This window comes from Lissotriton vulgaris, chromosome 5 (genome assembly GCF_964263255.1).
Source record: "Lissotriton vulgaris chromosome 5, aLisVul1.2, whole genome shotgun sequence".
Lineage (NCBI taxonomy): Eukaryota > Metazoa > Chordata > Amphibia > Caudata > Salamandridae > Lissotriton > Lissotriton vulgaris.
The window spans coordinates 1,096,657,752-1,096,682,728 of NC_141693.1; the positions used below are offsets into that span (position 1 = coordinate 1,096,657,752).

Consider the following 24,977-nt stretch of genomic DNA (forward strand, 5'->3'; position numbering starts at 1 on the left):
GTGCATAAGTCGTGGTCCGTCAGGGAGTTGAGGGCGCGACGGGGGCAGAGGGTGTGATTGCGAGCGGGGATAGTGGGCCAACGCGGGGAGAGTTGGATGCGAGGGTCTGTGGGGAGGGTGGGGGGTTTGTTGGGTAAGGAGGTGGCGGTGGTAGGTCGGGGATGTCTGGGGTGTGTGTAAAGAAGTTCTTTGATGGTATGGAGATCTTCTTTGACTTGTAGGAGGGTGGATAGTATCATGTCCAGAGGTGGATTGGGGATGGTGTTGGTGATGAGAGCCGTGGGTGAGTGGTTGAGTCGGGAGCTGGAGAGCGAACTGGATACGGAGAGGGGGGGACATGCGAGTGTTCGTGGGGGGCTCTGTGGTAATAGAGAGTGGGGTGGCATTCGTTGGGCGAGTTTGTGGGAGAGTTTGTGGGCGAGGGGTGTGGGTGATGTAGGGGGAGGGTGGGAGGCATAGGTGGGGACGTCGGTGCTGGAGAGCGAACTGGATACGGGGGGGATATGCAAGCATTCGTGGGGGGCTCTGCGGTAATGGAGAGTGGGGTGGCATTCGTTGGGTGAGAGAGTTTGTGGGCGAGGGGTGTTGGTGATGTAGGGGGATGGTGGGAGGCATAGGTGGGGACGTCGGTGGGAGGCTGCGCCGGTGAGTTGAGGGATGAGTGACGGCTGAAGACGATAGGGGTGGCAGGAGGGTAGTGGGGGCTGAGAATTGGGGGGAGAGAGGGGGGGGAAGTTAAGGTAAGGGAGGTGGTGCGTTCTGTGGGTCTAGTTGGGAGGGTGGGGAAATGGGGAGTGAGGGTGGGGGAGGCGATAGGGCGGGAGATGGATCTGCCGCGGGGGGGGGAGATAAGCTCCGGGCGGTGGTGGGTTCAGCGAGACTCGTAGGAGGTGTGAGGTGGGGGGAAGGGAGGGTGGGGGTATGGAGGAGGTATGAGGGGGAGAGATCTTCGTCAGTGAATGAGGGGTGAGGAGGGCTACGTCGGGTGTGTGACTGACTATAGCGCTGGGGGGATTGGGGAGCTGTGTGACAATCTGCTGTTGTGATGGGTAAGGTAAGTTAGATTGGGGATTGGGGGGTGTTGTGTAGCTTGATGTGTTCGGAGTGGAGGTTCGCAGTTTGGCGATGTGTTCTAAGAAGGTGGGGAACAGGTTGTCTAGTCGGGCGAGGTTCCTATCAGTGGCTTGGAATAGTATGGTCCCATTGTTGTAGATGGTGATGGTGGCTCTGCCTGGGAAAACTTGGGATGGTGTGATAGAAAGCGTTAGGCCATGAGCGGATTTACTAGTGGTGGAGATCGTGAGAATGGAGAGGAGCGCTTTCCTCCACTGTGCTCTACGCAGAGTGTAGAAGATGATATCGGTGCTTGTGGCTCCATTGATCAGTGAAAAGTAGGTGTCCACAAACGGGGTTTCAGGGTGTGCCTTCAGGAGGTTGTGTTTGTAGCGTTTGGCGTTTTTTTTGGAGAGCTCGGGTGGGTAGTTGATTTTGTACGTGTGCTCGCCTATGCGTTCCATGGTGGAAGAGGCATGGGAAGAAGACGGGGGGTGTACGTGGGTGAGTGTGTGAGGTTGCAGGGCTGTAAGTCTAAGTAGTCTACGGTATAGGCAGTTGGTGGTGATGACTAGTCTAAGATGGCCGCCCCAGTGGAGGACTAGTCAAAGATGGCCACCAAACTAGCATATAGGGAGCCAAGAGTAGTAGTCCTTTCTCTGTTGTTGATGTGCCTTAGAGAGATAGTTTCCCTTTCTGCTCTGGGGCGGGTCGAGTTAGTCCGTCTTCTGTGTTGTTTGGTGGGGAGGAGAGAGATTAGCTTCTATGCTGCTTGGAGGCGAGGAGAGACTTATCTCTGTTTTGGTGACCTGTGACCACGTTGGTATGTAGCCTCATGGTCATCTGGTGGGCAGTGGAGGCGATTTATGGCTCCGGTATATGGCCCCCGCCATTTTAGGTAATGGAGAGTGAGAAGAGTGAAAAAGACCACCATGCCACGAGGATAATTTGCAAGCAGCTAACTCTATAGGATTCAGAGCAGAGAATGCACAGCCAGTATGTTAGAGATAAAAATTAAAAAGTATGCTTGGAAATACCTTCAGGGCATCATGGTTGTCAGGCTGCACTGAGGCTGTTCAAACACTCGATCACGCAGGCAGGGCACACTGGGGGCGCCCTGTAATGTCCAGCTCGCCAGTGTAGAGGTGGGCAGCTGGGGGGGCAGTCTCAGTTCTCGCTGATCCTTGGGGGGGGGGCGGCATCCGGCAGAAACGTATGCCCCGCGATTCAGGAGAGTCTCCCCGGGGGGGGGGGGGGGGGGGGCGGTTTGGGGTCGCCCTCGAAGCCTGCGCTGTGTCGATTCGATCCGCGCTTACTCTCCTCTGCTTGATTCGGCTTCCGCCCGGCCTCTCCAACGATGTTATGGGGGGGGGGGGGGACGCAGAGCCCATCTCGGCAGCAGGTCACCAGTGCTCCCCCTTGGCTCACCAGGTCGCAGGCACCCACAACGTGCACCAGATGCACCTCCGTTGTGAGTCGCGCAGACCGGGGTACGGTGCTCCAGTGCTGCGACCAAACCTCCGGTGCCTCTGCAGCGCTCACTCTCCCACGTCGGCTCTCTCCACAGGAGGGTCGGCCCGTCGCTTTGCTCCGTACTGCTGTCAGGGCCCCCGACTATAGCGCTTCCTCAGTGTCCATATGCTCCATGGCAGTGACCGCAGCCCCGGCTACAGCGCTTCGACTACAGCGCCTCCTCAGTGCCCATATGCTGCATGGCAGTGTCGGCAGCCCCGGCTATAGCGCTTCGACTACAGCGCCTCCACAGTGCCCACAGGCAGCACGGCAGTGACAGCAACACCGGCAGGCAGTCCAGGCAGTTTCCAGACCGCTGACAGGGGAAACCGGAGGAGATCCGATGACCGCCAGTGACCGGCGATCGCAGCAGACAGCCACGGCAGCGTTGGGGCCCCAGACGGCAGTGCGTCTCTGACACCCGCAGCCACCCGGACACCCGCCGCCAGCAGCCGTCTCGGCGAACGCAGCATCCACAGCAGGCTCTCCCCCGCCGTCCCGTGCTCCGCCGATGCTCCGGCGTCAGTAGCAGGGGTCCCAGCCGCCAGTGCCACAGGTAAGTGTGTTATATCGATGTTGCTGTTCGATCCAGTTACTTTTGTGGTCAATCCAGTTACTCGTTTTTCAGTAAACAGTAAACAGTATTTATAGAACAGGTTTAATTTCCTCTTCAGACCTCTCTGTCTGGTACATAATCACCAGATCGTCTGCGTATAGCAGACAAGATATGTGATTTCCTCCTAGCTTTGGACTAGCCCCTGTGACCTCTCTTAAATTCCGGGGTAGGTCCGCTATAAACAGGGGAAAGAGCAAGTGCTGCACTCTCCTGACCCTGTGGTGGTGGTGGAAGGTGACCTCAATCAAGTGATGAAGAGGGGTCTAGATCGTTCTGGTTCTCGTACTGGGGGCGCTGACGCCCTCTCAGCAATAGGTGAGGACTGGCTGCACGATGATGGGATTAGGGATGCCTGACTCTGTCTGCACACGACTGATCGGGACTATTCTTACTATTTGGCCGCACACAAAACATATGCCCGGCTTGACACTTTCTAGTCACCTCAACTGCCTGGACCTTAGTCACATGAGCTACTATCGAGGCGAGGGCCCTCCCTGATCATGCACTCGTAACCCTGTCTTTGCGCTTCCCTTCTGAGCGTTTTCCTCTGCTTTGCGATGGCGCCTGCGAGACTCCTTGCTTAGGTCTCCAGATGTAGTTGCGGACATTAAGTGCTGCATTACTGATTATATTGCAATTAATAACAGGGGGACACACACCACTCTCCTCGGTATGGGAGGTGCTCAAATTAGTTACACGTGTGGCTCTCATAGCTAAAGCAGCCTATGACAAAAAGACCAGGCAAACGAAGCGCGCATATCTGGAAGCTACGGTCAAAGAACTGGAGGCCATACATAAGCATACGGGCGCACCCCGCATATGGCGACACCTGGAGAGAGAACGCCTCCAACTCCGTCGCCTCGATCTTGACCGCGCCGAACATGCCGCGGTGCATCTGAAACATAAATACTTTCTGGGCTCCAACAAAGGAGGCCGCATGTTGGCGCACTGCCTGCGCATCCAGCAAGAAGCACACTCTGTCTCAACGCTCCAAGATGAAGCTGGTCAATCTCTATCTGGTGACCCCCATATAGTATCGGCCTTTCTTTCTTTTTATAGCTCACTTTACTCGCCAGATCCCTCTTTTCACCCAGATCCCTATCTCGGAGAGACAGCAGTAACGCCCCTGCCTTCAGGCAAAGCAGACTCCTTGGAGGCGCCAATTCCTTTGCACTTTATCTATTTAAAACCCTGCCACTTAAACCCTCATTGCATGCCCTTCAGCAGATACAATCCGCAATTGGAGGGTTCGTCCAAGGCAAGACTGCACCCCGGTTACGGAAAACACAGCTTCAACAACCTAAGTAAACCGGAGGCCTGGCCATCCCTGATACTACTCGATATTTCTACGCCTCCCATCTGCGTTATTTGGTGGAGTGGAATCGCCCCATGACTTAGAAATACTGGGTGCATGGACCAGTCCGTAGAGGGCCATCACATTTGGCGAGATGCCTGGATGCCCTGACCTGCTTGAGCATGGGGCTTATACTCCTCTCCTGTTACGTGTCCCACGATGCTCGCCTGGGACAGGGTTTCCCAGAGGGGCTAATCTGTCCACCTTTCCCTCCCCTTTCACCCTGCTTTTCATGAACCCCGCTTTTATAATAACTGGGTGGCCGCGCGCTGTATTGAGAGAGGTTGTAAACGCCTAGGCCATCTCTTCGACCTTCGGAGCCTGATCTCTTTGAAGGAACTCCGATCAGACTATAATCTGCCTGCCACCGATTTTTATCTGCGCTCCCAGATGATACACTGGATATCTGGGCCCGAGACGCCCAGGCATTCCGCCCGATGCTGCCGTTTGAGAAATGGGTCATTAGCAAAAAAGATTATAAACGCCTTGTATCGGAAATTTCTACCTTCCTCACTACTGCCCTTCCCAAGCTGCGCACCGCTGGACAGAAACGCTGGGAGACAGAACTAGGCCGCACTCTATCGGACAAGGAGTGGGAATATGTTTTTTATTAGGTTCACCACACTACTTACCACTCAAGTCACACGGAAATGGCCTTCAAGATCGCAACATACTGGTACTATACTCCTGATAGGGTCTTCAAATGGCAAAGTCCGTGTGATGGCCTCTGTTTGAGAGGATGTGGTAACCCAGGGACTCTCCTCCACCTACTCTGGCATTGCCGCAAACCAACCTGCTATTGGGACCAGATGCTCAATGAGATCGACAGGGCATTCAACACCTTCATACCTTAGCACCCTGCGTACACTCTTCTAGGCCTTCCTAACGCAATATCTTTGCCTCTGCGCTCGCTTAAGGGGAGGCAAATGGCTCTTGCATTAAACGCTGCACACAGTTATACTAGCGCGGTGGAAGTCAGACACGACTCTGGAACACATACATTGGGTACATCGGCTATGGAACCTTTTAGCAATGTAGAAACTCTCAATGGCAACCGAGGGGATGACTGCAGATTACTCCAAATAGGGCTCCTTTCTCGACTATTCTTTCCACAGAATTTCGGGTACTGACTTGCCCACAATATCTCCGCATCCTCAAATTGATTCCTGAAGTCGCATCTAATATCCCATAAGTATATATGACATCGCCCCCTCCCCTAGTGACTTTGCCGCAGCATACCGAGTGCCTGGACTTAATATTGCTTCTTTTTCTTTTCCCCTTTTCTTTTCTTCCTTTTTTTGAGTGGCTCACTGAGGAGACTTGGTGGGGCAGGGTGAGGGTTTTGTTATGATACCTTTACTGTTCTACATCATTTTGGTTCCATTCCATGCTGAAATTTGACATTCCTCAATGAGTCTATTGCCTCGAGGGTTGCCCTATGGTGCCTGTGATCTTTTGCCCTACAATTTCCTTGGGCGATTGCCCACAGCATTGTCTACCAGTTACCGTCTCTTAAGACGCGCCCGGCCTGCTGGGTTGTAGGCGGCTAGCTGTGTGTAATATTTGACAGTACTAAACTCCGCTTCGACTTCCTTGTACAACTGAAATTTTATCTGCAGCCTGCTGGGTTGTAGGCGACTCAATTTGTTCACTGTCTTTATTCTGTCAACAAAACTGATTTAATACTAAACAGCAATTCTTTGAATTCGGCCTTTACTGTCACCATTAGCGAATTGCAGGTACGTTTTCTAGATTTAGTGGACCATGTTAAGGACAGCTCACTACATACACGCACTTACAGGAAGCCCACGGCTGGGAACTCCATTTTACATGCTAGGAGTGCCCACCCACGAAACTCAAAAATAGCATTCTGTCAAGCAGAGAGGCTATAACACACAGGTACTCAACCGGGCACTAACCAAAGTGAATAAAATCAAGAGAACAACCTTACTGCATCCAAGTGAAAAAGGAAATGGGAGGTGAAGAGAACTAAGAATGATACACGTATGATCACTACCTACAATGCCTACCACAGCAGGGAGAGAGAGTGCTTGATTAGGCATTGGCACCGGGTGAAGAGGGACCCAACATTGAGGGGTCTTATCTCCCGCAAGCCATTAATCACTTACAGAAAAACTAGGTCCCTGAGGCAGGGTCATGTTAAAAGAATTCCTGAAATAGGTGGCGCGGAAGGATGTTCGAGGACCAGCACTGGCTTTTTTTAGTCTGCTAAATGTAGGGCATGCAAGATAGGGTGAAATATTAAGCAGATTACATCCCCCCTATTAAGAAGCCTATGGAATATAAGAATTTTCCTTATCTGCAGAAGTGATTATGTTGTTTACATGTTGCAATGTACATGTCCTAAGGCCTATGTGGGCTGTACAATTCATATGGTACATGTGCGGATATTGCAACATATGAGAGCAGTGAAAAACAATTACAAAAGCTCCCCTGTAGCAAGGCATGTACATTGAGTACATGGGGGTAATTTGGATGACCCCGTATAGTTTGCAATTGACAGGTAGCCAAGAGTAGAAGAGGTGGGAACCGGGAACTAAGGCTGCAACAGTTAGTCAAAATATATCTTACTGTTTAATACCAAAATCCCATTTGGTCTCAACTCAGAAGAAGACTTATTTGTGCACTTAGGAACTTAGACATCCATATGATATGCTCTCCATTTTTAGATGAGTTTTAATTTGATTAAGGAACCTCGTGTTATTAGTAAAGACGTAATGAAATGGTTTTGACAGTAGTTTGAAATTTATAAATCTATGACTTAGTCCAGTACAAAAGCAAGTTTAACTATTCTCTGAGAGAAAATTTGGATGAATAATGAAGCTTCATGTCACAGAATGAATTGTATTTAGAACCGCAATCTAATTGCATAAATAATTGTTGAAGTGGAATATCCACCTGCACTTTTCATACAAGCCACTTGGCTAATATTTATTCTCTTGAAGATTAGATAAAAGGAAAAATAATGCACTTACACTTTTTACTCTGCCTGTTCAGAATCCATTTTTGCACATGACCTCTGATTTGAAATGAAAGGAGTGAATATATTCAGAGATGTGATTTATACTTTAGAAAGACCGCAAGTAGGGATTATAACCTGTTTAAATCCCATTTTGCATTTTCACTTTGTTGTTGGATAACCAAAATCCTCATCAAAATTGAAAATATTTGATGCCCAAATACTTCAGGAGATATTTAATTTCTCAGAAATCATGATTGTAATCTTTCCGTTCTGTAAACAAAATCTATTTAATTTTGTGACTTCTTTACATTAGGGTGTTTGATGAATTGTAAAAAATCACCAGGTGAAATATCAAGTGGAAGTCTGTTTTCACTTGGCGCTGGTATTGTTGATCACGTTACCGGAGGTTCCGGGATTTTAAAAACCATGATCCGATAACATTCCGTGTGTGACCAAGTTAGTAATGCCCAAACACGTTACCGCGGATGAAATAAAAGTGCAAAAAGAAAATCATTTATCAGTCATACTCTGGTGTTGGGATCCAATTTCCATCATAAGAATTGGAACTGGAACGAATATATATATATATATATATATATATATATATATATATATATATATATATATATATATATATATATATATATATATATATATATATATGCATCCACACCTTCTTTCACGAAGAAGGTAATGAAACGCGCACTCGCAGGAATATCCGTCATCTCTGCTTCTTTATTCTTTCAGTATAGCAACTTCCAGATCTCAACCAACAAACCGACGCGTTTCGTTAACTCCTGTTAACTTGCTCACGGTCACCCGTGAGCAAGTATGCTGATATGGAGGTCTCACCATTATTAAGCCTAAATATCTGAGAAAAAAAAGCTGCAGTTTGCATGGGTGCACAACAAGACCAGATTATAACATGCTCAAAAAGCAAACACTTAAAAAAAAGCCTCTGGGAGACATTGGTGCACAAATCACATCTGCAGTGAAAAGGTTACAGTACTGACATTCCTTTCTAAATATTTTGTGTACCGTTTATACTGAAACTAGTGGAAATGTGGGGCACCCTGCTTGCATCTAGTTGTTACAAACGTTCATTAAAATCCTTCCCATGATTGACACCTACTTTATGTTGAGAAATTGCTTACATTCCAAATGCAAACACTAGGTGGCAAGATGTTGCACAGGAAATTATTACGTTGCCAAACATATGCCAAACTGCAGAAGTATTTCAGATAAACTTGTTTCTGGAAAGAATGAGGATAGAATGGCACCCAATAGGTAGACAGCTCAGCAGCTCCGCAGCTATGCCCTGGTAAGGCTTGTACTTTTCTTTTTTTTGTTGTTTAAGTAAGATTAAGTTAAGTGGTTATATATTCCAGTGTTGCTACAAGGTTTTTTCGAGATTAGAATCAAGTAGAGCCTATTGAGCAACAGTAGATTAAATGCAGGAGACTAACCTTTCTTTCCTGGTTGCTTTGAATTCGAGAGAGTGGATTTGTTTCTCTTTGCTGTTATTTTGAAATGCATTATAAATTGTATTTTCACTTTGCAGGGCTATAGAACTGGGTATGCATACAGACAACAGCTAACCAAAGAGAAGCCTCGTCATAAAAGCGATGTGGAGATTCCAGCCACAGTGACTGCCTTTTCTTTTGAAGACGATGGTATGCCTCGTTCACCACTTAAGTTCCTGGCCCAAAAACAGCAGCGGGAGAAGACACGGTGGCTGAACTCTCCTAATACCTACATGAAAGTTAACGTACCTGAGGAATCCTTTAATGGAGAGACCAGTCCACGGACTAAAATTACAGTAGGCAAATATATTTCTGTTTGAATTCCTTATCGTGAAGTCTTGCACAAATATGCTATACATTTTATTTGGATATTGTCAAGTTCAGTTCAGCAGTGATTACTTTTGATTACACCAAGTGTTAAAGTAAAACAAAATGGACACAGGAATAGGGAGACAAAGGCACAGGTAACACTAGGCAAGGTAGAGTACCAGGATAGTGGAGGCCTGAGCTGCTCACAACTGTAGTAAACAAATCTACTCCAACCTATGCACCAAATGAAAACCCTTTCTTGAGGATAAAATCACAAACCTGACCTTAGAATCGACTTACACTAAGATCAATGCAGTCACCACTATAGTAACTAACACCCACATTAACAAACACACCACACACAAAAGAAAGTTAAGTTACGGCCGATTACAGCATGATGTTTACAAAGAGCATAAGTAGGCGCAGCTTACACAGGTTAGGTGATGGGTGATGTTGCCTTAATCCCCACTGTGATTGTCCTTCAAAGATAACCCTGAAAACATGGGTTTGGCCAAAAGGATTCCGTGATCAACCTCCCCTTTGGAGCACAACTGTAGGCAAAGAACAGACATTCAGCATACCACCACTCTCACCGTATTGGCATTTGTGTCTACTCTGGTATGACTTCCATTAGCATCACAGTCATAGACACCTATGTCTGCAAGGAAAAGCACAATGGGCCAAGTAATTGGCAGATGTGAGATGTAAAGACCACCCAACAATACTCCCTATTGCTTTTAATGCTGTTAACTTGTCATCCCTACTAACTCCAATTGCAAGATGTGTGTAAACATGGCAGAATATTCAATATTTCTACCAGAAGATGAGCATATGAAGTTTAAAGAGACCTGGCTGGAGGTCTGTCTCTACCCACCAACAATGACATAAACCGTGATATTGAATGTAGCAAACACCAGGTGGTGGCTTATGGTAATTGAACATCTGGTCTGACAGCAAGCATATCTTAGAGCTTCAGACACATTTTTCAATCCAACAACTTGGTTGTGGGAAAAGACTGTTTGGCAAAGATGTCAGTAAAGACCTTTAGGCTGTTCGGTGTGGTGGTGCCAGGGCTATAGTTTTCTTGGTTCAAAGGAAACCATATGGGTTTTAGGTTCCAAGGCTGAAGGTGCAGAACTTGCTAGGTGCACCTACCAATTAAACTCAAGTCTAGCAGTATCTGCTAAGGTCAACCAGTGCCTTTGTTGGCAAATATCAGCAGGCATACTTTTGAGCATGGAGACCAAGAAAGCAAACTCATAGGAAAAGGAGGTGGGACGCCTACCTCTCTACTCAGAAGTAAAGATAGCTGCTCAGATTAATACGCACAGTTATGATTTTAGACATCATACATATGAGAGCTAGAAACAGTATAGCTGGGCATTCACTTCAGTTGTTTCCTAGTTGTTTCTCCTACCCCCACGCGTCCAGTGTACAAATGAAAGAATAAATCAGCTGCTTCTCATTGGGGAAGCTGAGACGGTAGGCCATCTGAAAAGGAAAGGAGTCATGGAGTGCTACAACAGATACTTTAGAATAAAGAATAACAAAACAAGGATCATCTGATCCATTCTCAGTCTCTAACCCGTCAACAAATACATAAGAAACCTGTGCTCCAATTATCACTTTCAGAAAATGTCATGTTTGCATTCATCTTAGCAAAAACATAGAACATCCTTTAGTTTTACATTTAATGCAGGGTATATAAATTATTAGTTTAGTGTATTTTATTGTCATCTGCAATCAGCTTTGCCAGGATACACAAATCAGGACTCCAGTCTCAGTGCACACCGGCATACAGAGCAAAACATCTACCCTGAATGAAGCAAATGGGCGCTCTCTGAAGCTAGTCATCCATCTGGTGTTGCAAGCCCATGCATTTCCTTGTATTCTTTTCAACATACTTATGCAGTGACATACATAAACACCACTCAGATTCAGCGTCTCCCTATTAAACAACTATTTTGCCTGGAGTCTTCAAATTCTATTGTTCATTGGACGCTCCACAGTACTTCAAAATGTCCATTTAAAGCCACTGGAGGAACATATCTATTATGTTCTTAAACCATTTGTGATACCTGTGCTTCATTTGTGAGATTAAAAAATTAACTGATTGTACTCTTCCATTCTGAGGACTTACCAGTCAACACATCCGTGTCTGTTGGTTAGACTGGAGCAGGGCTGGTTGCACATTCAAAGCTTGGAAGCAGCAGTACTTTGTACAGGCGTTCCACCAGGTGTCACGAGCGGTCGAAAAAAAAGGGTGTCATGCACACACTACCAGGCCCAGGGTTATACAAGTACTTGTATGTAGTGTATACTTTTATATTTAACTGACTTTTTGATTGTGTTATTATTTATAGAGTGCTTTATTAAACTATACAGAAAATGGCATGATTCTGATAGAGAATTCTTGCTGCAGATTTCTCACCCATTGAATATTCCCCAGGCTTCAAACTAAATCTGGAAACTTTTTAGAAGTATGTTTGTGCTTTAGCAGGTGGCGCCATGCAGTTCTACACCAATGTCAATCTGATCTGGAAATGACTTGCAGAACCTATGTAAGTGCCACACTTTCCTGTCTATTCCTTTCTTTCGAACGCCACCAGACACTGATCTGGAGCTCTCTCTCTCATATTTGAGACATTTGAATATTTCCCAAACACTTGCAAGGGATGTCATCCCCTAAAATAACAGTTCTTAAGCCCTGTAGGGACTGTTGCAAAACAAAAGTGTCTGTGATAGATCCCCCCTCAGGTTTTCTTGAGGTGTCTGGATTTGTCATGACTCCAAGGCCTGCAGTGACTGCATGTCGATGAACCCAAAGGTCATCCTGGATCCGGATGCGAAAGTCTACATCGCCAAGCATAGGAAGACTCTTTGCCGAGACTGCTGTTAGTTGCACTCCAAAGTATAATCCTGTTCCATGCTCTAGGAGGCACCCAAGCTATTCCAGATGCCGGTCTTCGTGTTTCAAATCAGTTGATAAGTCCAAAAAGAAAGTCAAGAAATTGAAGCTGGACTCTGCCTCCTCCTGCCACTCATTTGCCTGAGCCGGCATGGAGTGGCGCCATGGCTTTCGATCTCACTCCCAGAGTCACCTAACTTTGAAGCCAATCATGCATCTGGTTGCGGCACACCCGAATTACTGGGACGGTCCCCCACTTCACAATGATTGAAGAGTTCAGCGTAGCCATGCTCTGGCTCCTCGGATCCTTGTGAAGTCCCTCAGGTGTGCCTACGGGCCCGAGGGGCGGAGAGACGTTCCATTTAAAGTAGCACCAGCAGGTTCATCATTGGTGTCAGTTGGACCCTCTGAGCCCATCACGACGCCTCTGATTTTGACCCTGCCGCTGGTGTCACAGTTCACGACGGTCCCTTGAGCTTTAACGCAGTACCAAATCCACCGACACTGGATGACAACGTTCCCATAGTCCTGTTTGACTCGGAGTTGGCGCCAAACCGTTCCCAACCATACTGCTATTGCTGGCTGTTGAAGGCAGGCTCTCCCCAGATAGTTGTAGGCCACCTCCAGACTACAGCTAAACTCTTTTCATCTTTTGGGTTCACTTGCAGCATGCCTAAGCCACTCCTGACTCCTCCTCAGATGCTCCCCTTCATCGTAGCCATTCTGGACAGGATGTGATTTTGTGCCTTTCCTAGAGAGAGTCTGAGATATTCTGGCAATGATCCCTAGCTTTCAGCTTCAGTCCTCGATTTCAGTGAGGTCGAATCTGAGGCTGCTGGGATTCTTGGCATCCTGCTGGTCGAGCACACCAGGTGGCATATGTGAGACCTAAAGTCTGTGGGCCCAAAATCGAAGGAATCTCACCAACCACGTCCAGATCTCGAAGGAGACTGCAAAAGACCTACAGTGGTGATAGCTGGAGTGATTGGGCCAGAGGCAGACAGCTCTCTCTACCTACCTCACCCAGAGCTCACAGTGATGAGTCTGCATCACTTCTGGGTTTGGACTTTAACCTGGTAGATGTAGAGATATGAGGCCCCTGGTCTCTGGTGGAGTCCCAGCTCCATACCCATCTTTAGGAGCTGAGGGCTGTCTGCTTGGTGCTGTAAGCCTTCCTCCCACCTATCAAGTGGAGGCTTGTACAGGTTCTCAGACCACACCACCACCATGTGGCATTGCAACAAACCATGGTGGGATGGGGTCAGGGATCCTGTGCCAGGAGGTATTGTGACTCTGGAAATGGTTGGACCACTAAGGAATTCCTGTGCCAGGAGGTCTTGTGCCTCGTAGTTGCATCCAGGGGAGATCATCCTTCTTTGTTTAGGTCTTTAGTTATGTGCTTTTTGAAAGGTTTACATTTGTTTTCTCCCGCTCTCGGTCATGCCACAATGGGACCTGAACTTAGTACTTGTGTTTCTAATGTGTACCTCAATTGAGCTGCTTCCCGGCTACCCTCAAGGCTGTGTTCCTCGTTGCCATTACATCGCCGCAGCCAACCCACCGTACACCACCTTCTTTCCAGATAAACTCGTTCTGCGGACACAAACATCCTTAACAGAAGTTGTGATGCCCTACTCCATTGGTCAAACCTACACATAGCCGGTGTTTCATGCTCCACCTCACCCTTCCAAGTAGGAGAGACTCCATCACTTGAACCGCAAGAGACCGCAAAGCTTCTATGTAGATCGTACCAAAGAGCACCTGGTGGACAATTGGCTCTTTGTGGGGGTTCTCTGGAGCGAAGAAAGGCAAGGCTGTGCAGAAGAGGGTCATCCTCCCTCTGGATTGTACTCCCCATTAAGATCTGATATGCATTGGCTAAAAAGCTGCCTCCAGGACTGCTTGCTCATTCTGTCAGGATCAAAGCTGCTACCACTGTGTTAGCACTTGGAGTCCCTGTCCTAGACATTTGCCAGGTGTCTACGTGGGTGTTCCTCCATACGTTCATAAAGCACTATTGTCTAGACAGTCCTGTCCATCGAGAGGTGCATTTTGCCTGTTCAATTCTGCAGGACCTTCTGGTTTGCGTCAATTCACAGACCCACCTTCTAATAGGTACTTCTGTGGTATCTATTCAAAAGGTGAGGAATCTGCAGCTAAAAGTCTCTATCGGAAGAACATGTTACTTATTTTGGTATCTCTCTTTCCGATAGAGGCTCTAGCTAGCTGCAGATTCCTCACCGATCCTCCCCATTTTATGGTTGGATTCTTTCCATTATTATGATCCCAAGTCTAGGAATCTGCAGACTGGTGATACCAATTTGCCTTTAGGGCACCGCGCCTGGGGGCACAGTCTCGAAAGCAACGGACGTCAGCGCAAGGGAGTGGTGTCTATATAGCCTCTGCACTTCATTTCTAAGCATGGGCGAATTTTGCGAATTCGCAAATTTGCGGATTTGCGAATTGGCAATCCGCAAAATTCGCGAATTCGCAGATTTTTTTGTTTTTGCGTGTTCGCGGGTGTTTTTTTGCCTGCTTAATCACTGCCACCCTCTCGTTTTCTATGCCCATCTTCCCTCTGTACCACTCGTTTCTGTGCCCTTCTGCCCTCTGTCCCACTGTCCCACTTTTGTGCCCTTCTGCCCTCAGCCCCACTTAGAATGTGGAGAAGTGTGGCTCACTGTTTAGAGCAGGCAGACCCTGAAGCAGAGGTCAGACCCGGGACCAGGGTTCAATTCCCGACGCGGCAGGGTCTTGAGCTCAAATGTCCACGGACTCGATAATTCTCGCTTCGGTGCCTGACCTAATCATGGGTTCACACTCTGCAACTCTGGGCATTAAGCTTGCTTAATCTCCACAACGGCCCCCCGCGGCGGGATGCCTGGCTTTCACTTTGGGGATGCCTGTAGGGGCTATCTCACAGGGAAAAGCCAGGACGGTTTCCCAAGGCAAGCGCTTAGAGACCCCTGGGTGATCGCTATATAAATCCAATATACAATATAATACAATACAATACAATTGCGCCTGCAAGCTGCCAGCGCCATTCTAAAATAGCTAGAAATAGCTTCAACAGGAAGCACTAATAGATAAAAGTAAAGCAGGTGCTCCAGTTGAAGGTCAAATTAAGTTACACAATCATTAATCACCCCAAGTTTGGGGTGATTAATGATAGTGTAACTGAATTTGAGCAGCACCTGCTTTACTTTATCTATTAGAGCTTCCTGTTGAAGCTGACTTTTGTAACTATTTTAGAATGGCTCTGGCAGCTTGCCGGCGCCATTCTAAAAGAGTTACAAAAGTCAGCTTGAACTTTTGACCCAATCCGTTCCGTTCGCGGATTTTGCGGGAAATTTGCGAATCTCGCGGATTGCGAATTTACCGAAAATCCGCGAGCGGAACGGATTTTCCGCCCATGCTTATTCATTTCCAGAGCAGAACGGCATTGGTGTGGAGCCGCACAGAGCCATCTAGCAGCTGGCAAAGGTACTGCTGAAATGTTTCCAGATCCAGTCTCACGACTGGGGTATATTCAAAAGATGAGAAATTAGCGGCTCGCTAGTCTCTACTAGAAAGAGCATTACAAAAGGTACGTAACTTATTAATTTATTAAATGGGTCTTTCAGTTTAAAGAAACTCACTCACATATCAAATGTTTTTATTAGTGGATGAAAACAGAGGACGCCGCCAAAACCTGCAGTGGCACACCAATCAAAATTGAGGATCCAAACCAATTTGTGCCACTAAATACGAACCCAACAGATGTTTTGGAGAAACGAAACAAGGCAAGTTCTGGCGATTTGACTGTCTCGTATTATTACTAAGAGGAGCACCTAATATGAGTTATTTTGTGAAAAGCATCCTTGGCTAATTAACTTTTTTTTGTACATAACGTTTTGTTTCTTAAATTGGTGTTCTAGTATCTGAAATTGATTGCCATGCCCTTATTAGAAGCCCTCTGTTCTACTCCCTCTTTCAACCCATTCTTACACATCGCCTATGAATCCATTTGTTTTTTTTCATTTTGTTTTTACCTGTTTTCCTTGATCTCCGTACAAGAGTAGTTAACAGAGGGGAGTATAGGCTCAATATACTTTTCCCAGGTGGTTATTCTGTAGATCAATATACTTTTTTGTATTCCTTTTTCTTTTTGCTGTTTTTGATAGTGATCGTTTTTTTATATGGATTAGTGGAATTTGTCCTACACTTGAGGTACCCACAAGATGGAACAGCATGTGCAAGATAAAATAAAGAAGCTGCAAACCTGTGGTTACATTTAAGTGTGCAGTGAAAATAGTTTCTTTAAAATGATGTGAAAAATATGTCTGATGTGTAACTTGCTACATCCAGTGCTTTAAATGGGCCGGTACAGAGTACTTGCACCTGTTTATTTTGAGAGAGTGCGTACCGGCACTTCTCAAGAGAAATGCAATACTTTTAATTAGAGAGTACCAGCACTACTCAGAAAAAAACAGGTACTCTGGTACCGAGTATGTTCACTTCTATTTTTCCATTTCAAGCACTAGCTACATCTGAAGGGTCTTTCACAAGTTGTTAGAGCCCCATGGCTTCCACATTTTCAAAAATGGCTATTATCTTTGTACCATGGGATCTTCGCCCATGAGTTCGAATAATATACTGTGTATATTTTCAAACCGTACTATAGCTTGCGCAAAGTCTGATTACGGCTCTTTCTAGGATTGAGGGTCTTAGTTTGGTATGTAGTAGACCACTGCTTTGATTGGGAGCTTCTGACTCGACTGCCCAGCATACAGTAAAGCACCCAAGTGTTTGTTTTTTGCATTTTATCATCCAAATGGCTACACTATTGCAGCTCCACCATCTCTTCTTGTTGCTTTTCTTTTAGGGACAATGTTTCATCTCTGGAGGGAGTGTGTCATCACATATGTTTAAGAAATATGTGATGTGGCATTTGCTTGTCACCATTAGGTTGTGGGTGTCAAATCTGGATGGAAAGGAGCGTGACACGGGCAGGAAAACAGGTAGTTATTTGAACATGTAGATGGTGGACATTTTTTAAACTGAGAGATTACAGGAGGGTTCAGTTTGATGAAGAAAGTTGTGGAGATGGTGTATATTTGGTGATCCAACATTTAATTAGGTTTATTTTGCTCTTCAGTCTACACTTTCACAGCTTCCAAGTGCTGTAAATAACTGATCTTGGTATCACTAACGGTATTATTCTTGGGCTCTGTAGTAGCTGGTGTGGTTTTGGTTTTAGCTCTCAGTATAGCTGGTTGAGCTTATTTTGCTAGGATAATGGTCGGTTATGAAACTAGCTTTAGCCCCTGTGTACTAGGTGATCTTTCAACTTGTTTGTTGATAGGATATACTGTCTATTATTAAAGGTTGCTTCTAAAGATGATCTGTCTGACTGATGTGCTAGTTTGTTCGCTTTGGAGGGTCATCTGTTGGGTTATGACAGTAAATCCTTCTTGGGTGGCTGTGGTTGTTCTTCTTCTTGGTGTATACAACTCTAATGCTTCAAGTTGTTTTCTTTGTTTAACTTTCAGTAGTATCTTGCTTCTGGTAGGCCCACAGCAGGCTCTGGGTAATTGATTAAAAGAGTTTGTTAGCTTGTCGTGTGGCAAGTTTTTATTGGGTGGGGTGGAGGGATAGGGGGGGGGGGTTGTTGCATCCTAAATGTTGCTCTCAACTTTACCATATTCTGCACAGGAGGAACTGTATCCGGTCTATCAGAAAATTTCATTGGTTTTCTAGTTTCATTTAGTTTTTCAGTTTTAGAGTTTTGTAAATGCCTATTAAGTTTTTGATACTTTTCTGAATCATGATTGCATTTCTTGTGGTTGGCTCAGGCGCCTGCATGTCAATTCTGCTTCCACTGTATTTCGCCCTTTTCCAAGACTGACAGAAGTTGTTCTGGGTTGAATTCTCAAAACTTGATCTCGGGACATTTTTTTGAGTTTTGTGTATATATCTTGATGCTCTTGCGGTTCTCTAAGAGCTTTTGGGCAGTTTTCTAGCTTGTCTTGTTTTCATCTTTTTTGTCCCTTTTGGGTGTAGTTGTTTTTCATTGACTAGTTGTTAGTCTCTTAAGCTCTGTTTGTTATTCCCATTATGGATTGTGGGTGGCTGGCATGTGAAAAGGAAATCATAGTTGTCAATTACCACTTCTTCATGGTATTTTGATGAGCTTCGTAAGATTAACCATGAGCTACTTTCTGTTGCCTAATAGTCATTTGTCTGGTCTAAATAATTACTACCGTCTATCTTTTTTTTCTAATTAAACTGCCCTTTGTTCGTCTTTTGATGCCCTGTTCTTTTGAGTTTCGAATTTCAACTGCCTGCAGTCTGATTTTTCTTTCTCTGTTTCTACCTTCACTGATTATATTATTCCCACAGAAGTTGCATTTGCTTAGTTCTCTAGTTGTCAGGTTGTGGTTTTAGTGAGGAGGTTTCTTTTCCTTTTAACTTACTGTGTAACTTTGTTTTCCTTCTTTATTTTTTGATTACTTAATTTATATGTACGAATGAAAACAAGCAATTTGTTCCTTTTGGATTTTGTTTAGTTTCATTAATATGGTTGTAATAAACTATTTCTCTTACTTAGTTTTTAACCATGTTTTTGGTATTTTATCGTGAAATATAAAATGAATGTGAGAGGTTGGATATGAAACAGGCGTCCTTTCCAGTTGTAATATATTAAAAGTGAATGTGTAAATTAAAAACGTAAGGGAAATTAAAGTAAAATGTTTTCTTGAACCACAGATTCGGGAGCAGAACAGATATGATTTGAAGACAGCAGGACCCCAGTCTCAGCTGCTTGCAGGCATTGTGATAGATAAGAAGCCAAGTTCAGTAAGTAAAAAAAAAAAATATTTGAAATGGGCATATTTAAATGAGGTACCAAAGGTCTCTAGGTATGCTCCTAGCAATCGACATGATATATTCTATATAATTGCATTAGTGCATTACTCTGCAAAAATATCTTGTTTTTCCTTTGGGTTCCTTCATAGGAAAGTCAGTTGAATTATTGTTTTAAAATGCCATTCTCACTACTACTGTTGTTTGTCCCAAGATGGCCACCGGGTAGGAGCTCTACGCTAGAGCTCCGAGTGCTTGGGATTCCAATTTTGGATTTAATCCCTGTTAGCACCCTTGGACATCGCAAGCAAGTAACGGCAACGTTACTATCGCAAGTAACAGGATTATTGGATTAATATTGTCAGCCCTCGGAGGCTGGGATCGTCGAGGGAGAGGACCGATTCGCCCCCGCCTTCACCGGACACTCGGCTGCCCCGGCCATCGGCGGTGCCTGGGTCGACCGTCTGGCTGCCTGGAGTCTGCTGTGGCTCGGTCTGAAGCCTGCTGGGGGTCCCTGGTCTCCCCCCCGCCCCCGCCCCCCCCCCCCCCCCCCCCCCCGGACCGTCGCTGGAGACACCTGGTCGCCCCCCAGGGACGTTCGCTGGAGAGAGTCGAGACACCCCCCCTCGCCTCTATGTACGGCCCAGGGCTGCCCTTGCCATCGGCGGTGCCCGGGACGGATTCCGTATATACTGGAGCCAGCGGAAGTTGAGCCGAGGGGGAGCGTTGGCGGCCGGAGTGGACCCCCGAGGAACACGGCGAGGCAAGCTGGAGGCAAGCATTGTCGCCTACTGAGGCGGGAGGGGCTGCGGCTCGGGAGTTTCTGTCTGCCCTGCGGACAGCAGCAGGAATCCCCCTGCGGCTGTGAATCCCGGCGGTCCCCCCTGCTGCTTCCGGGACCTGGAGAGAAGACCTGCGGACCCTGGAGGGTTAGCTGCAGCACTCATCGGATGGGGGCTACCTGGCTCCGGAGGATCGATCGAAGAGCCTGCCCCCACCTGCAGCTGGCGGCGGGAGCAGGAGGCGAGTAGGAGTGTTGCCCCGCTGACCTGGGAGCTGCCGTGGTGGAGCGAGGTAAGCGGGAAACGGGTGTCTTCGCCCCCATCTGCGGTCTGGCTCAGGGAGCGGGAGCCGAGTGCGAGTGTTGCCTCGTTGCCCAGGGAGCTGCCGGGGTGGAGCGAGGAAAGCAAGTTGGAAACAAGCGTCTTCGCCTGCCGAGGCGGGAAGGGCCATGGATCAAGAGCTCTGACCGCCCTGCGGGCGGCAGCGGACCGGGTGACCTACAGACGCTGGCGGGGATCGAGGCTCCCCAGGCGTGCATGGAGGTTTGATGGAGCATGATATTTTCATCTCGCATTTCTGTTAGACCCTCTTGGAATTGGAGATCTACAAAACTCGATGTGTGCATAACTTTGCTGTCGACATCGGTTTACCTACTAAACAGACTTCTCTAAAGGTATTTACTGCATCACACTTTTAAATTATCCTTTATTCAAAATGGCTGAGTCCACTAACAGAAGCAATAAATCCCCTCCTGTACCTCGAGCCAGATGCCCACGAGGCTCCTCTTCATAACTCCTCCGCATAGGACCTCCAAAATAGAGATAAGACTCCCAGGGATTGCTCAAATAGAAACTGAAACTGCCCGGCCCTGCTCTCAAAGGAACAACAGACAGAGGACTACTGTCTCTATCGCCCTTACATGGAGGCCATTTTAGACTGGTCTCTCTCTCCCTGGCTGCGATCATGGACTAGTCATCCACACACTTTCCTGTGATAGTGTCTGCCTTCTATTACAGTATTACACTTCTAGTCGTTTTTTGTACATTCTTAATCATTGCACTTTTTATTATTATTACTGTTATTTTTCACTTGATATGTTTTGATTGCTACCTCATATATTTTGGTTGCTCACTATTGTCACTTTTAATTCATATATCGTGTATTGTCACTGTTGATTCATGTATCTTGCACTTTTTATTATTATTATTGTTATTTTTCACTTGGTATGTTTTGATTGCTACCTCTTATATTTTGGTTGCACACTACTGTCACTTTTGATTCATGTATCTCCAGTTTGCATCTGTATTTCGTTCACGACTGCATATAGATGTGTCGCATTTTTGTAACCTGCACCCATTACACTTTTCATTCCCATATGCAATGATTACTACCTCATATATCGTGCACTGATTACTACCTCAGTCACTTTTGCTGCTCATTAGTGTCAATCTTGTTCCATGTAATTTGTGGTTTGCATTTGTATTTTGCTCCGGTATACCAATATTGTGCACCCCACATTTTGTTTGCATCTCTGTTTACATCTGTTTTTCATTCTCCACTGCATATAGATCTGCCAAATTTTTGAAACTTGCACCCATTTCACTTTTCATTCCCATATGCACTGATTACTACCTCATATATCTTGCACTGCTTACTACCTCTTATATTTTTGTTGCTCATTGGTGTCACTCTTGTTCCATGTAACTTGTGTTCTGCATTTGTATGCTGCTCCTGTATATCATTATTGTGCTCCCTACACTTTTGTTCAATCGCTAGTCCTGCATACTCTGATTGCTACCTCATATACTTTGGCTGCTCACTAGGGGCACTCTGTTCCATGCAACTTGTTATTATTGCACACCCTCCCGCACCTACCTACACCGTCATCCCAACATGGAGCCCATTGGTAAGAACACATATAGAATCAATTACCCACCCTCACTCACCAAAAAAGCAGCTAAACGCTTTAAACACAACTTCCTAAGGTCCCACCCTGAAACCCCCTTTGCAGACACCTACTTCTCACCGGTCAATGGTCCCTTGAACATTGATTTCATCTTCCACACCACACGCAGAGCTCAATGGAGAAAAGTGTTCCTCGCCTTACTCACCATCTCCTCCACCAGGAAATCCGCGCACAGCCTAACTCTCTCCGTCACACCATCCCAACTCTTTCCAGGCAGAGCCACCATCACTATTTACAATAACGGGATTATCCTATCTCAATCCACAGAAAGGAACCTGGAACTACTAGACAACTTGTTCCCCACTTTCAAAGAGCACCTCTCCAATTTGCGGACCAACACTCATATCTCCTCCAGTCCCACCAATCATGACCTCACAGCTCCCACCACCCACAACCCTTCTAACCTACTTCAGCGCCAGTTAACTACTACATACTCCTCAATCAGGGACAAACCTACCACCCCTGACCTCACATCTCCCTCCCACAACCCCTCTTTCCCAGCTCAACACCAGACAGCTGCCACACACGCCTCAACCACAGACACAGATCGCTCCCCCTCACACACCACGCACACCTCCACCCCTTCTACCAACCCTCGGACCTCCACACATATCATCAACGCTCCTCTCACACCTACAGCTGGCACTCACACTCCGCTCACCCCTGACAGCACAGCTCCCACCCACAACACACCTAACCTAGTCCAGCACCAGAACAACACGCATATCGACAAATCCCCCCCTTTATCCCCCCCATTCTCAGTCCCCATTATCCTCTAACCACCTATGCAGAACACACCCCCTCACTTAATTTAACTCCCCCTCCCCACAACAGGACCATCTCCAATCCCATTTCCCCTCCTACTCTCAGCCCCCACTACCCTTCCTGCACCCCCACCACTACTATCAGTATCCCATTCTACACCTCGACCCCCCCGCCTACCATCAATGCCCTCACTCATACCACCAACCTCCTCCCTACCTCATCCACACCCCTACCGCCCAAAACTTCTCTCCTCCCAAACACCATCCCTTACGCTAACACAACGCAGCCCGGCTCATTCACCTCTGACTGCCACACCCACCTCCACCTCCTACCCCTCGATGGGCAGCATCATGGCCACCCTCATGCAGATCAAAGAAGAACTGCACATCATCAAAGAAATACACTCCACACAACCCAAACACCCTTCACCCACCTCCACCTCCCTTCCCAAAGTGTCCCCTACCCCTCCGGCTGACTCCCTCACACAACACGCCCTACATCGGGCGCCAATCACTGCTCATAGTCGCAGCAACTGCCCTCGTCCCCCCCGTCGCCCCTGCAACCCCTCACATAACTACACCTCCCCGCCCAACTTGTCCTCCGCCCTTCCGATTAACTCTTTCACTCAACTCTCCCCCAACCGGAGCTCAATCCCAGATCGCAATCGCAACAACCGCCCTCGTCGCACCCACAACCCTACTTCTGACCTCGACACACTCACCATTCTCCGCTCCTATGACCCAGCCCCCCAAAATCACACATCCACCCCACACCTCACCATTCCCACGATACACTCAAATCCCCTTAGACCCCCCACACTAAACAGCAGATCCTCCATCCCCAATAACCTTAGAAAAATCCCTCTCTCTCTAGAACCACCTACCACCCTCAACACACCCCGTCTCAAATGCACTCTCCTCAACTGCAGATCGGCCTCGAAACATTCCGCCGCCATTGCTGAGCTCCTATTGTCGCTGGACCTTGACTTAATCATCCTGACTGAAACCTGGCTAACTGAATCCTCGACACCTATAATGGACATTCTAGTTCCTCCAAACTATCACATTATCAGGCTCGACAGATCAGGCAAAATTGGTGGTGGAATCGCATGCATCTACAGGAACAACCTCTCTGTTCTGAAAGTCAATTCCACCACCCTACCATCCCCAACATCCTGGGAATACATCTGCCTTGACATTATCAGTGAGGGCAAACCGATATGCTCTCTTCACAGCATCTACCACCCACCCAGGGACAACTTCACCTTTTCCCTACAAATCATGGATATGATCTCAACCAATTCCGGACGGCAGCTCACCCAAATATACCTTGGTGACTTCAACCTCCACTGGAACGACCGCAATGACGCAGTAGTAAATAGTCTTAAAAACTTCCTCGATGCCCTTAACCTTACCCAAATATGCAACAGCCCGACCCACGAGAAAGGTTCTATCCTTGACCTGATCATCTCCAAAGAGGAATCTATCCAACTCGAGTCCATCCAACCCTGTGACTGGTCAGATCATCATATTATTACATTCTTCATCAATGAAAAAGTTAAAGTTAACCCGGCTCAATTCTCCAAGCCCAAAGTCTGGAAAAGAGACATGAAGAAACTCAACCCAAACTCCCTACCCCCTAACAGTTGCAATCTCCTACTTCCACCGACAGGCGATACGGACGTTCAAACCTTGACTGACCACTATCTCAACGCTATGACCACGATAATTAATGAGGCTGCACCTATGCAGCTAAAAAGAGTCTCTACAAAAAGCTCCAATCCATGGTACGACGGGAGTCTCAATGAGGATAGACGAGATGTGCGAATGGCAGAGCGCACCTGGAGATCAGCTCCCTCTGCAATGCACCTAGAAGATCTGAAGAAAAAGAGAAACGCCTACTTCAGGAAAATAAAACGCTCAAAATCAGACTTCTTCAGCCTCCAGCTCGACCAAGCGAAAAACCGCCCGAGAAAACTGGTTGAGCTAATCAGATCACAATCCAAGGATCAACCCCAACCACTCAACACGGTGCGTGAGGCTCCCTCCTGTGAAGACTTCGCTGCTTTCTTCATCCAGAAAACTGACAACATAAAGAGCGATCTCCTCACTGACGCAAGCCTCTACTCCAAACCCCAGTGCCTAGCACCAATTGAACCAAAAAACAATGCTACATGGTCAACTTTTGGCACATACTCGGAAGAAGAAATTGGCAAACTGCTCAGCACCCTGAAACCATCCAATCACCTCACAGACCCCCTTCCTGCTACCGCAGTAAAAGACTTTACCCCTTTGCTTCTCCCTCTCTGGACTAAAATTATCAACAGCTCTCTCCAACAAGGAAGCATACCGGACTCCCTCAA

General features: G+C 46.8%; 1 protein-coding gene across 10 annotated transcripts in view; it reads left to right on the forward strand.

Annotated features, from left to right (window-relative positions):
• Window positions 1–24,977, forward strand: part of ADD3 (adducin 3) — a 462,930-nt gene that overhangs the window by 364,260 nt on the left and 73,693 nt on the right. For all 10 annotated transcript variants that reach the window (XM_086922758.1, XM_086922761.1, XM_086922760.1 and 7 more), the window contains 3 exons: window positions 9,080–9,337; window positions 15,921–16,040; window positions 19,006–19,095. In XM_086922758.1, the coding sequence (XP_086778884.1) occupies window positions 9,080–9,337; window positions 15,921–16,040; window positions 19,006–19,095 (468 nt within the window). The remainder of the gene's footprint in view (window positions 1–9,079; window positions 9,338–15,920; window positions 16,041–19,005; window positions 19,096–24,977) is intronic.